Source organism: Lipotes vexillifer, unplaced genomic scaffold (genome assembly GCF_000442215.2).
Source record: "Lipotes vexillifer unplaced genomic scaffold, Lipotes_vexillifer_v1.1 scaffold1643, whole genome shotgun sequence".
In the NCBI taxonomy this organism is placed as follows: Eukaryota; Metazoa; Chordata; class Mammalia; order Artiodactyla; family Lipotidae; genus Lipotes; species Lipotes vexillifer.
The window spans coordinates 339575-352865 of record NW_006784879.1 but is presented as its reverse complement, the minus strand read 5'-3'; the positions used below and the strand labels follow the sequence as shown (position 1 = coordinate 352865).

The 13291-nt window shown below is 42.7% G+C and overlaps 1 protein-coding gene across 2 annotated transcripts in view; it reads left to right on the top strand.

Moving 5' to 3' along the window:
- Nucleotides 1-840: 840 nt before the first annotated feature.
- CARMIL1 (capping protein regulator and myosin 1 linker 1) overlaps nucleotides 841-13291 on the top strand; it is a 333075-nt gene continuing 320624 nt past the window's right edge. For both annotated transcript variants that reach the window (XM_007457010.1, XM_007457009.1), the window contains exons 1-2: nucleotides 841-1054; nucleotides 5099-5196. In XM_007457010.1, the coding sequence (XP_007457072.1) occupies nucleotides 1015-1054; nucleotides 5099-5196 (138 nt within the window). In that variant the 5' untranslated portion in view covers nucleotides 841-1014. The remainder of the gene's footprint in view (nucleotides 1055-5098; nucleotides 5197-13291) is intronic.

Genomic DNA, 13291 nt, shown 5'->3' with positions numbered 1-13291 from the left:
GAAAAGAGATGAGAATACTATCAAAATTAATGGAATGCTATTTTCACGTCAGCAGACAGAATTTCATGGAGGTCTTGTAAACAGTTCCGAACCGTCTGAGTGCCGATGTTACTACAGATTGTTGAGTCTGTATGGCTTGTCATTTGAGGACAAGGCCCAGTTCACATTCATTTCTGCATGCCCACTACCTTTCACGGTGCCTCACTTGTAAAATTATCTTACTTGTTAATGCATAAACAAATCTGAGTAGGTAAAAGCAGACACTGAGATTTGGATTGTTATAAGAATTACATTTTTTTTCTCTCTTGATTTTCCCCCCTTCAAAAACAATAATAACCAAATTTACTAATTGATTTCATATGACAGACACTACTCTAAGTGCTTTGCATTCTAATTCATTGAATCCTCACAACAACCTTTAGAGGTTATACTATTACCTTTACATGAATGAGTAAACTGAGGCCCGGGGAGGTTAAGTGACTTGCTGGAAATACTACAGCCACTGAGTGACTGAGCTGTGATTTAAACTATAATGCAGCTCTGGATCTGGAGCTGTGATTATAATCATTCTACTATGCTACTGAAGGCACAAATGTGCTTAAAGAAGAATAACAAAACTGGCACCTCTCAAAAACTTTTTGGCAGTTTCAGTATCTAAGGAGCTTATTTTTATCTCTTGATTAATATAGCTTTTCACTGAGATCCACTTTATTGTTAAGCAACTAGGATTTCCATGCTTTTTAAAATAAATTTAAAGTAAATCTCTTTTTTATAGCACTCAACTCTGAAAACTTCAAATATCTCTAGATATGTGAGATAGGTTCTTCCTTTTAAACATAATATTTTTTATTGGTGGGGCGGGGGGAGCGGCAAAATTCTATCTCCGCCCCCGCTTTCTTGCCTATTCCCATTTGCAAGCTGCATCTGCCTCTAAGAAATTGAGGGGTTCAGGGTAGGGTGGGGAGCTGTAAATAAGAGTTGGACCTGCAGCACCCCCGCACCTAGAAGGCCACCATGACCGAGGAGAGCTCCGAGGTGCCCAGGGAATTGATAGGTAAGAGTCGCGCGGAGGTTCCTCACCTCCACCTCGTCCTCATCTCCACCGCCCTTCCCACCTCTGCCCTCCCGTGCGTCCCGCGAAGTCCCGGCGCCCCTGGGGTCGGAGTGGTGTCGGGCAGGGTCCCTGGGGGGCGCCGGGAAGTTTGCTCCCATCTGACCGCTTGCAAAGCCGAGTCCCGAGAGGGCCGGCGCGGGGAGGAATCGGGAGCCCTGGGAGCGCACTCTGCTGCGCCGCTGGGACACCCCCCAGGCGCCTCCTTCCCCCAGGCGACCCGGGGGTCCAGGTTGGCGGAGGAAGGGGGCGGTCTGCCAGGGTCTGGGGAGTTGTGGAAGCGAGGAGAATCCTTTACAGCGCCCAGCCCAGTGTCCTCAACTCGGGAAGTCCGGGAAAGCCCAGCACCGGGACGGCTGGCGAGCGCACAGTGGGTCGCCTTCGGCACGTGCCAGGACCACCCTGTCCCCAGGAAATAACCGGCGGGAGGTGCCCCTGTGATGTACAGACTTGGGGGAGGGGGGCGCTCGTCCGGTATAATGACTGAGCCTAGCAAGGCGTGGCTTCGCCTAGCGAACTGGGAGCGAAAGGGTTACAGGACTGACGCAAACTCAGGCCAGGAAATTGAGGGTTAATGATAAAAACCTTATTTCAGTAATGATTAACCTACTGATTCTCTCCATCCCGGATCTCTTAGGGAGCCCGTGTGTGGTACCCTATGCAAGGTGACCCATTGTTTGAGTCCCTTGAGGGTTTTTTTGGGGGTGGTGGTGAATATTTTGTCTTGGGGTTTAACTTAATTAAGTGGATGGTTAAAATGGCAGAGCTCAAATGAGGTTTAGGGAGAAGAGTGTTGGGAAAACCAAGCGTTTAAGCGTGTGTGTGTGTGTAGCATGTTGTATTGTAAGAAGGTATGTGTTTCTGTGCGCGTGTTTTGAGCCCCAGTGACCTATATTCCTTACTATCCCATCCTTGGAACACTACGCAGCCTACAGCTCAGGAAGATGTTTAATCGGTGCTGACAAGAGTTCTAACCGCCCATTCATCTGCATCTGAGGAATTTGTTCATCTCTCACCTTTTAGCAGTAATAACTTTGGAGGAGTTTGTGTGTGCTCTTCCATTAGTGACTGTTAACTCAGCAGGTGAAACTAGATGTAAAGAAGCTGTTGCTAGGCTTGTATGGAAGATAGAAGCTTCTGCTTTTGTTGAATTAAAAAAACCTAACTACCAAATTTAGGGTATAAAGTCTACCCCCCCTTCCCCCCCCATCATGCCTCTTCTCTCCCCAACCCTGTAGAGTCCGCTGGGAGTGAGTGGTCCATCCAGTTCTGGGAGGCTGAGATCTTTCCAACACCGTTCCAGGAAGGAAACAAACACCCAGAACCTCTGAAGATGCCTCCAGAGGTCCTGAGAAAGAGAATTTAGGGGAGGGTTTGCTTCGCTGGCCAGGGGATAAGGATAACTAAAGAAGGTGGCAGAGTTTTTAATTAGTTGTCCTCGAGCCTGGTGGTGAAAAGTTTAGGTAATTACCCAGGAAAAAGGGCGATGAAGGATAGGATGGAAATAAGGTACCTGGTTTATATTGACGGTCCTCAAAATAAATCCTTTGGTATATTTTGAAAGTTGAATTTAACCCTTATCTAGAAATGGAATTTTGTGTTTATCGAGTCCTGCCCATCTCACATATCTTTCAAACAAAGGACAAATGTTTTTGTGATAGGCCCGATATGATTTTTCTGGGCCTTTAAATGGTCTAACTGGCCTGGGCTAGGGGAAATTCCTCCATCTGCTTTAGACTCTAATTTCAAGTGCTTGCAGGAGTTCTGCTCTCATCAGTTCAAAATGGCAACCATGTGAAAACCTCAATATAGTTCCTGAGGCTAATCCCCTAAGGCATTTAAAAAATGTGTTGTGTATCTTTCTGATTATTAAAGTAATACAGGCTTTTTATTAAAAAAATTTAAATGCAGAGAAGAATGAGAATACATGTCACCCATGTTACCACTCCAAGATAGCTACTTTTGACCTATGGGTATATAACTTTCCCATCTTTTTCTTTGTGTATATATTCTTAAATCACTTTCAGATGCTCATTTCCCACAGTTCTTTCTAGGGGAGGGACGAGTAGCCTGTACCCGTTTTGAGTTCTGATAAGATAGGAGCTGCCTAGAGAACTCCCTGTGTAATGAGCTCCCCGACCTATCCCCCACCCCCGCCAACATTCCACCTCATTGCTGTTCCCTGGACAAACTGTACTTTTTCTTGTTCCCATGCCCTTCTGTTTGCTGGCACTGCCCTATCCTCCCCTCCTTCATTCTTCTTATCTGAGTGGCTCTAAACTCTTTGTGGTGGGTTTCCAATAAGAATATTTTGATCACCCCTTAATAAGCATATATTTATTTGTTAAGCTGCATGCATACTTCATTTAGTGTGTGTAATCTAAAACATAAACTGAAATACATTGCAAATAGAAGTAGAAATTCTGTTTTCTTCCTGCACCCCAATGGATTGTATTGTACACTGTGCTTTGGAAACCAGTGGTCTATTTCCTACTCCTTCAAGCTTCAGCTCAAGGGTCCCCTCCTCCCTGAAACCTTCATGTATCTGCTTGTCCATGATCTCATGGTAGTGAGTGCAGATTCATCTAGTGACATCAATCCATCTAGTGGCTTACAATCATCCACTAGATGGTAAGCACTTGTGGAAGGCAGGGGTCATCTCTAGCCTGGCATCTAGTAGAGTAGTTGGCACACTAGGTATATTTGTTGAATATATGAATAAACCAAAATGATTATAATACACAATTCAGAGTGGTGGGGGTATAAAGGAGTTTGCTATGTTTTGAAGGAAGGTAGAATCTAACCAGCAGGAGAATAAGGAAAGTGCAGCCAAGGAAAGAGAATAATATATACAGGATCCTAGGGGTGTAAAGGATGGAGAGGATAGAGATAAGTGGGTGCGTGCTGAGAAGTTAAGCTGGAAAAGTGTGAAAGGCGTTGAGTGGCCTGCTGCAAGGTTTGGGTTCATCCAAAAATGACTGTGACTCATAGAGCAAGAGGGACACGATCAGATCTGTGGCTTTGGAAGGGTCGCTTTAGTTCTGGGGGAGGTGTGGTACAGGGGGCTGTTAGGTTGGAGGTGGTAGGCTTAGTCTCGGTGAGAGATTCTGAGGCCCTGAATGCAGGATGAAGCCCATGGGTCAGGAGCTGTTAGGAGGTGGTCCTAGGAGAGGAGGTGACTGGCTCCCTGAGAGAATGGAGTTGGAGATAAACCAGATTTCTAGCTTCATTAAGGGCCAGAGGAGGAGCAGGGAAAATAGTGACTTTGATTTGGGACCTGTTCAGTTTGGGGTCCTCACGGGAGTCCCAGAAGGGCCTTCCTGCTACCATCCAACTTTTCAAGTCTCCCCTTCTCTCTCAATTCTGCCTTTGACCATTCTTCAGGGATGCGGTGGTATGAAGGTTTTGAAAGGACAGATGGCCAGGAGCGCCCTGACTAAATTGTTTGGGCCGGTTCTGGTTCTTTGCCGTATTTCCCAACCTTCATGTCAAGGCACTCCTAGAAAATGATAATACGTATATGGCACTGTCATGAACACAGAGTCTGCTGGGGGCCAGAGGTAACCAGCCAAGGGATTTTATGAATTCCTGTTGTGCTTATGGTCTGCCTGCCTGCAATATAGTGCCTGCAATACAGTGCTCTATGCTACTGCCTGACCTTGCTTCTTTTTTTTTCTTTGTGTGTGCCTATCCTCTTTGCCCAGCAAGATTATATCATGCCTTGCATGGAGTGGTATTATATCATATGCTTTTATATTTGCCTCAGCATCTGAGCACACGGTCCAAGGCACAAAGTAGGCGTTCATCAAATACTTGGTGACCAATAACTATCAGGCTTGTTAAAACAAGCAACAAACAAAAAAAAAAGAAAAAGAAAACTAAAAAAAAACAATAAAAACAACCAAAAATGCTCCTTCAAATGCTGTCCTCCCCAATGCTTTTCTCTTATTAATAAAAGAATATAACAAAATTATTCCTTTCTTTCAGAAAGCATAAAGGATGTTATTGGCAGAAAGATAAAGATTGCATTGAAGAAGAAAGTAAAGTTGGAAGTGAAGGGAGACAAAGTTGAAAACAAAGTGCTGGTAAGTATTAATGTTTTTCTTAAAAAAAAAGTTTGGAAGTAAAAATGTTTTTTCCCCCTATTGTTTTGATTGCCTAATTTTCATGCAGCACTGGTTCTGTTTTATAATTTGTTCGAAAGTTCTGATGCCCATTTTGTCCTAGGTTAGTTGGAATATTTGTCCACTGAAAGTTAAAAGTAGGGTTAATTTACATTTTAGAGACTGAAGTTTTTAAAAATTGTCTTTCTTAATGTTGTAAAAAGTCACCCACATCTAGGTCATCTCCTAGAGACCGTTTTCAAGTTATTCAAAGTTGGATGTTAAAGGGAGCTTGCTTATTATCTTTGTTGTGGCTGATTATCTGATTTTATTTGTGAGGACTTGAGATGAATTTTTTACACTCCTCCTATGTCAGTTTAATTATTAAATTTTCTCAAATGTTATATCCGCAGCCATCTCTGGGTGATGGTCTGAGAAGGCGAAGAAAACATTTGTCTTTTTAAATTGGTTTCTGGTGTTTGGGAGGGAAATGCCAGCTCCTCCCTCTAGCTTGTGAGAAGAGTTGCTGGGGGGCTGAGGGACTGGCCCTTGTTGAGCACAGGATTGCTAGGGAGTTGTCAGTGCCTGAGTTGCACCTTTAGAGAGGTGAAAAGCCTTTTGTGGTGTTTTAGTGGTTTCTGTGTTGAAACTGTGGCAAACCTTAATTTAAGCTTAGGTAAATACACCTTGTTTGTGTTTTTGTTGGAGAAAATATTCGGTTTCATCTTTTTGTTTATGTTTTTACCATTAGAAAATTTTAAACGTATGCAAAAGTAGAGAACAGTATATTGAACTTTGTATACCTTTCATCCAGCTTCAACAGTTTTCAGCATTTTGACAATATTGTTTTATCTCATCACCGTTTCCCCCCCCTCACACTTCTGGAGTATTTTAAAATAAATCCCAAGCATATGTCATTAAAAGAGAATATATTTAATATTCTGTTTCTTCAGTTGAAGTTGCCACAGAGTTTGAAGTATCTTTCTGATACCATCTGTCTTGAGAATCTTTTAAAATATCTGCCTGCCTTCCCCTGTGGATGGAAGGATTGTGCTATTGATGGATGACTTCTGTTTCTCTGTGTACAAGTCAGGATGGCAGAGAAATTGAAGTGGAAATACTTGACTGAGTGACTTTTGCCCTGCAATGAAATGTGTTCACACAGACTGCATCATTAAGGTTATCAATAGCAGAAATGATTGGTGTCATCATTCTGCTTTATTTAGTTTTAATAAAGAGTAAATTTCCTTAAAGTATGTTTTACTTATTGTTGTTCAGCCATAGGGTAGAGGTATATTTTGGCAGTGGTAGTGCAGAGAAGAAATTTTGTTTCTGCCATTTGTTGTTTTATACGTTTACAGTAAATCTTCACAAGATGGATTCACCTTTATACAATTTAAATATCAAGTAGGTTTCCTGCAACAGTCTAACGTGGTATGTGGTGTTATTTGGTATGGACAATGTTCATCAAAGTAGCATTCATAAACCCATGCCATGAGTAAAATTTGCAAAGTTAAAACTGCAAAGACAGATTTACATGTCCAGTGTAATAAAGTTGGCACCATTAAAGAATAGTTATGATTGGTACTTACTGTTAAGATGTTGTCGGGTGGGGGGGGGGCTCTTAACGTCAGCAGGAGTTGATTAAGGTTGTAACCAAATTACAAATGTATTTGAATTTAAGCATTTATCTCCCCAACTCTGGAATCTGAGCAGTTTCTAGTGGCTTGGGGTAAACTTGTCTTGCCTGTTCCTTACTTGCAGGGGCAGGAATTGTTAATAGAAATATTCAGGGTTTGACAGGCTTCAGGTTTGAGCAGGATGGTCTATGAATTAACCTTCTTTTTAAGTCTTTGGTTTTGGAGTTTCTGAATTCAGAGAAATTCATTTACTTAAAACATTGGGAATTTCCTTATAATTTGCATTTCTGACTTTCTTTTGGCTGTCAGTTCAGTAAAATAGGGTATACCTGAATTGGCTTAAATCAGTATTTCTGTTCTGATTTTTATTTCTTGTTCCTTTTCCCCAAGTCCGCCCCCCCCCCCCCCCCCGCCGCTGCCCCACGCACTCTTAGTGTCCTTCCTTATAAAGCTGGGAGTGTGTTATATAGGACTTGGTTCCTTCTTTTCACACTTTGAGACTTTATGCTATTTCTAGCTTATCTTTTGTAGAGGGTTTATCTTCATCTTCCTTCTCATGGTCATAAGAGCTAATGTTTATTCAGCAGGCAGGCTCTGTTGGACACTTGATTATGTATTGCAGCATTCGCTCCGGCAGCAGCCCTCTGAAGTAGGCACTATTTACATCTGTATTTGCGGAAACTGAGATTTGGAGAGGCTAAAGGAACTTGTTTCAGGTCATCCAGCTAATGAATGACAGAGCCGGGAGTTGAATGAACCCAGATCTGTCTCACTCAGAGCCTGTCCACTTCCCCATTATGCTCAAAATAGAAAGAAAATATCCTTTGGCTTGTTCAGTGGTTGCAAACTTTCAGGAAGATTTGGACTTTAGAAGGATTAGTGCTCCCTTGTGTGGATTTGACTGATTGATAACATTGTACATTGCTTGGTTCCACACTTGTTGAGACTCTCCCATGTGCCAAATGTACAAGATGAACATAGATTCTGACTTCATGGGATTCAGAGCTCAGAGTCGAGTTCGGAGGTAAACATCTCTAGAGGCAGAGCTTTGAGATGTGCTATGAGCAAGATGATTGGGGGCACGTGGCAGGAACCCCTGACTCAGGCCTGAGGGTCAGGGAAGACTTCCAGAAAGAAGGCAAAGGTAAACTGACACCCAATGGATGAATAAGAGTTACTAAGGGAAGAGAGCAGAGACATGTTATAGACAAAGGAAACAGAATATGCCTGGAAGCCAGAGAGGGCTTAGCATGTTAGAGGCAAATACTAAGTACAGCTGGAGCAAGGGGTATGGGGTAGAGAATGGCTGGGCTTAAAGCTGATTCTTTTTCTTGCAATTGGGATCAGGTGAAAGTTGGGACTGGTTAAACAGGTCTCTTCCCACCACCTGTTTCTAATGAGCATCACATGAACTTTATCCTCCCCTCTTTTAGGGAGGCAGTAGGACTCAGCGGTTAAGGCTTTGGACCTTGAGTCATGCCTAGTTCACACTGCAGCCTAACCACTTTATAACGTTGTTCAGCCTCAATTCCTTTCTCTAATGAAACAGACCTTCTATTTGTATATGGTTTCTTTGTAGATTAACTGGGATGTATCTTAACACTGCTTAGCACAATGCCTAGCACATCATGAACACCCAACAAATGATAAAGCAAAAGGAACCGAAGGGCTGTGCATTCTGTTTTTTCAGTGGCACAGAAAATGCCTATTCTTTCAATGCCCAAGTATTCACTGCCTTTATTGAGGGATTGAGCTTAGTTCACTCTAAGGCCAATAATTACTTATAGTTTATGGTACCTTTTAAGCTGGATGGAGTGCAACTGATGAGATCCCAAATTCCTAAGGTATGCACTGGTCTAGTGAAATCAGAAATCGATGTTCGGGGGAAAACAAGTTTGACAGTCAAGTGGTAAACAAAGATAAACCAGCGTCTTTACTGCATGGCTTTGATTCAGAGCCTTTAGTACGCCTTTGTGTGTAGTAGATTTCTCAGAATGAGCGGAAGTATACTGTCTTTCTCAAACTTATATGGCCAGAGACCCTACTGACCATAGTTTGGGAAACTGGGATGGAACAGATCCAAGCTGGTGCCTTTGGGAACAGTTAAAGGGAACATGGAACAGACTAGAACAGGCTCTCTGTCACTGGAGTGTCCTCCTGGCAGACAGTTCTTTGGCCTGTACGTTTTTGGGATTTTTCTTATTTTTGGCTGTGCTGCTCGGCATGTGGGATCTTAGTTCCCCAACCAGGGATCGAACCCATGTCCCCTGCAGTGGGAGCATGGAGTCTTAACCACCGGACCACCAGGGAAGTCCCCGGTCTGTACTTTGTATCTAAGTGGTGGGCAGGTCTTCCGCAAGCCACAGATTGGCACCATGTCATCCTTTGCTGTACGGCCTTTCTCTGTTGTCTTTAGGGGATGTCATCAGGAAGAGATTCTGTGTTCCCTAGACTCTCAGTCCTTCCTCCCATTTGCTACTTGAATCTCCACCTAAGTTTTGTAGTACCTGAACTTTTTTTTTTTTTTTTTTTTTTTTTTGTGGTACGCGGGCCTCTCACTGTTGTGGCCTCTCCCGTGGCAGAGCACAGGCTCCGGACGCGCAGGCTCAGCAGCCATGGCTCATGGGCCCAGCTGCTCTGCGGCATGTGGGATCTTCCTGGACCGGGGCACAAACCCGTGTCCCCTGCATCAGCAGGCGGACTCTCAACCACTGCGCCACCACGGAAGCCCAGTACCTGGACTTTTTCAAGTGTAATTTAATTTACATATTTTTTCCCATTAAACTTTGCATTTTTAGGTAATTGTAGGTTTACCTGCAGTTATAAGAAGTAATGCAGAGAGATCCTCTGTACCCTTTATCCAGTCTCCTCTATCTTGCAAAATTGTGGGGCATGACCACAGTCAAGATGTTGACACTGATACTGGAAAATGCAGAACATTTCCATCACCATAGAGATCCCTCACATTGCCTTTCAGGGCCATACCCACACACCTGCCACTTCTCTGCTGGTAGCCCCTCATCTGTTCTCCACTTCCACAATTTTGTCGCTTCAAAAATGTTGGATAGTGTAATCACACAATATATGTGCCTTTTTGGGATTGGCTCTTTTCGCTTCTAATAATTCCCTGGACGTTCATCTAAGTTGTGTGTATCCATTGTTCCTTTGTAGTTGTTGTTTCTGAGGAGTATTCCATGGTATGGATGTACCACACTTTGTTCACCCACTGCTCACCCACTGACAGACTTGTAAGTTGTTTCCAGTTTGGGGCTCTTAGGAATAAAACCGATATAAACATTTGTTTATAGATTTTGGTGTGAAAATAAGTCTCCATTTCTCCCTTTGAAATGCCAAAGAGTATAATTGTGGGTTTGTATAGGAATTGCCTTTTTTTTTTTTTTTTTTTTAGAAGCCATCATTTTCCATTTTCCAGAATGGCTGAATCATTGTGTAGTCCTACCAGCAATGCATGTGGGATCCAGGCAATTTAGTATTGCCTGGCCTTTTTTTTTTTTGAGGACTAATGGTTGAAAGAAAAATGTTGTCAGGGGAAAGCAAGGTCCCCCACCCACGCTTCTGCTGTTGCTTGTCTGCGGGAGAGGAATGTGTCTCTCTCTCCAGAATAGTGCCTCTGAATTGTGTAGATCTGTTCCTGGTCTCAGCTTTGTTTTTCCTGTTTCACTTTGGAATTTGGGTTCAATCATCTTTGCCAACCCTTTGTTCTTCCACATCCCTCTTAAAATGGGGCAGAAGCAGGACTCTCTTATTAGACTGAGCATGTCGAGGAATGGCATGTAAATGTAACCATGTTAGTTTGTTCACCTGTTCCCTTGAAAACACTTGATCCATCGTTCATTTATTTTCTTTTGAAAAGTTAACCTGAGGGCCTCCCTGGTGGCGCAGTGGTTGGGAGTCCGCCTGCCGATGCGGGGGATGCGGGTTCGTGCCCCGGTCCGGGAGGATCCCACGTGCCGCGGAGCGGCTGGGCCCGTGGGCCGTGGGCGCTGAGCTTGCGCATCCGGCAACGGGAAAGGCCACGACAGTGAGAGGCCCACATATCGCAAAAAAAAAAAAAAAAAAAGTTAACCTGAATCTCTTTAATGTATTTTCTCTTGTTTGGCTATTTATTTATAACTTTTGAGCATCTGGATTCGGCTTGATTGGAATAACTAAGTTAACTTTAAGACGAGGAAAAGTAAAAGGACGTTATTTGGGGTAACATGTATCCTTAAAATATTTTGGTGGCAGTGCTGTCTTTCATTAAAATATAAACTCTACTCCTACCTGTTTATTTTTTAAAAATGCATTAAAAGGGGAATATCTCTCACCTGAAAGTTTTGTAAGCATCTGGCCCACATAATCAGGAATTAGTTTAAACCCAGTCTCTGATACGGAAAGCGTTGTTCTTTTACACGAGGCCATGCTCATTTTTTGTGGCTAGTCTGTTTAATATTTTCCTAATTCTCCTGTCTCTAATACCTAACTTGATTCAGCAGCACGACCCACGGCATAGTCACTTCTCAGACAAATATTCACTATGGAAATTACGTTTTGCAGCTACTTTTAGGTGACATCAACCTTAGCCGATGGTTTCTAGACCTTTTTTTAAAAAATCAGTTGTACCCTTTTAAAACACATAATTTTCCATGAGACCAATAAAATAGTGCTATTTTAGGAGTGTGTGTTTTGCAGATTTATAGTTAAAATCCAGAATATTAGCATAAACCCAATCAGTGATTTGTGTGAGGCTGTTTTGATGAACATAACTTAGAAATAGAGGGGAGATTGGATTTTGTTTTGGCTCCTTAGTATAGAGACTCCCTATTTACCCTTTAAGTAGTACAAATGTCACAGTTTTTAAAATAGCTACTTTTGCAATCTCAGGATGCTTTCCAAGGAAATAGAGATGTCAGGAGACACTTTATCCTGAGCTCTGCACAAAAGTGGGGTATCCTGACAGCAAAGCTTACCTCATTGTTATCTCCAATAAGTTAAATTTGGTGTAACATCAAATCATGTGTTTGTGTTTTATCCCAGCAATTAAAATAGAAGTAAGAATGAAATCCACATCAGATGTTTGTAGATTGCAGTGGCTTCTGAAGAATGCTATTGGAAAATCGTTGTTCAGGGCCTCCGGGTTTACTTCCCTCTGCAGGAGGCTCTTGAACCAGTTGTTGGGTAATTTGAACAGTTCTCTTTGTGGAACTTTAGGAGCCTCAACTTTTAAGGATCACTTACAATTCAGTGCATAGGTAATTTTCAAAGCACCTGGGTGAAGTTACATGACTAGAAAATTGAGCTTTAGAAAACAGCAACAACATTGAAACAATCTTCAGGAGTAGGTATCAGAGAGCACACATTGTTGCCAAGGGTCCTGGCAAAAGTTCTGGGAAACTCAAAATAAAATAATCCGTATTTGAGTACTTCAGAATTTTCCCCAACTCAGAACTGGAGTCAGCTCCCGCTGACCTCTGGGTAGGGGTTGGAGGCAGGCTATGGCTCTGGGCACATGTTTCCAGGAGACAGTTCTGGCCAACTTGAACTTGTTACCTGAGCTGCGTTTACATTCTACTTTCTCATCTGCCCCAGTTTCTTCTGTAGTTGGGTTAGGTGAGTCAAATGACCTTGGGCAAGAAGCTGTTGAACATACACCAGCCTTGGTGTAACTTTTCATTGTTCTTAAAAAGATAGTCCTTTCCAGCCTCTGGGATTTAGGCACCCTGGGAAGGGGGCATTTTGGACAAGGAGGACCTGGGAAATCTAACTAGAATATGCCATGAATTGGAAGAACTCATTTTTCATAGTCGTAAAATAGGTACAGAGAAAACGAAACAGAAAGGCCTTAGTGAAAGGTTACTGTAACACCTTTATGTTTCATTTCATTAGAAATGCTGTTAATATCTATTGTTAAAGTAGATTGAAAATGCAACTAAAATCTGATGAAGGATAGAACTCTCCCCCTTTCTAAAAAGCTTGTTGTCTTTGAACAGAATACAAGGATTTGGATTGGTATATATGGGGCCTATTGTTGTCTAAATCTTCCTGTGCCCTATTACACTCTCTCTCTCTCTCCTATCACTTTCCCCAATTCTTTGAGAAAAGGGGTACAATAAACGGAGGAAAGAAGGATGCTTGGGGTGGTGTGTGTGTGTGTGTGTGTGTGTGTGTGTGTTTACATAAAAGTCTGTTCACTTTCACCCATTGGGTCCCTTCCTTCATCTTGGTTGTTTGGGAGAGAATTTTTCTTTTTTGAAAACATTATCTCTCGATGAACCTTGGCCAGCAGGTATCTTTGTCTCTTTAGACACACTGGGTGCACAGCAAGTCCTCTTAGAAGTAGAAGCAGGGCTGTATAAATGCCCTGAACTGTGCTTAGAGCATCTCCAGCCTGTGGCAAGGGTTTGGGATGAATGTGCTGAGTTCCCACTGAGGAGGCA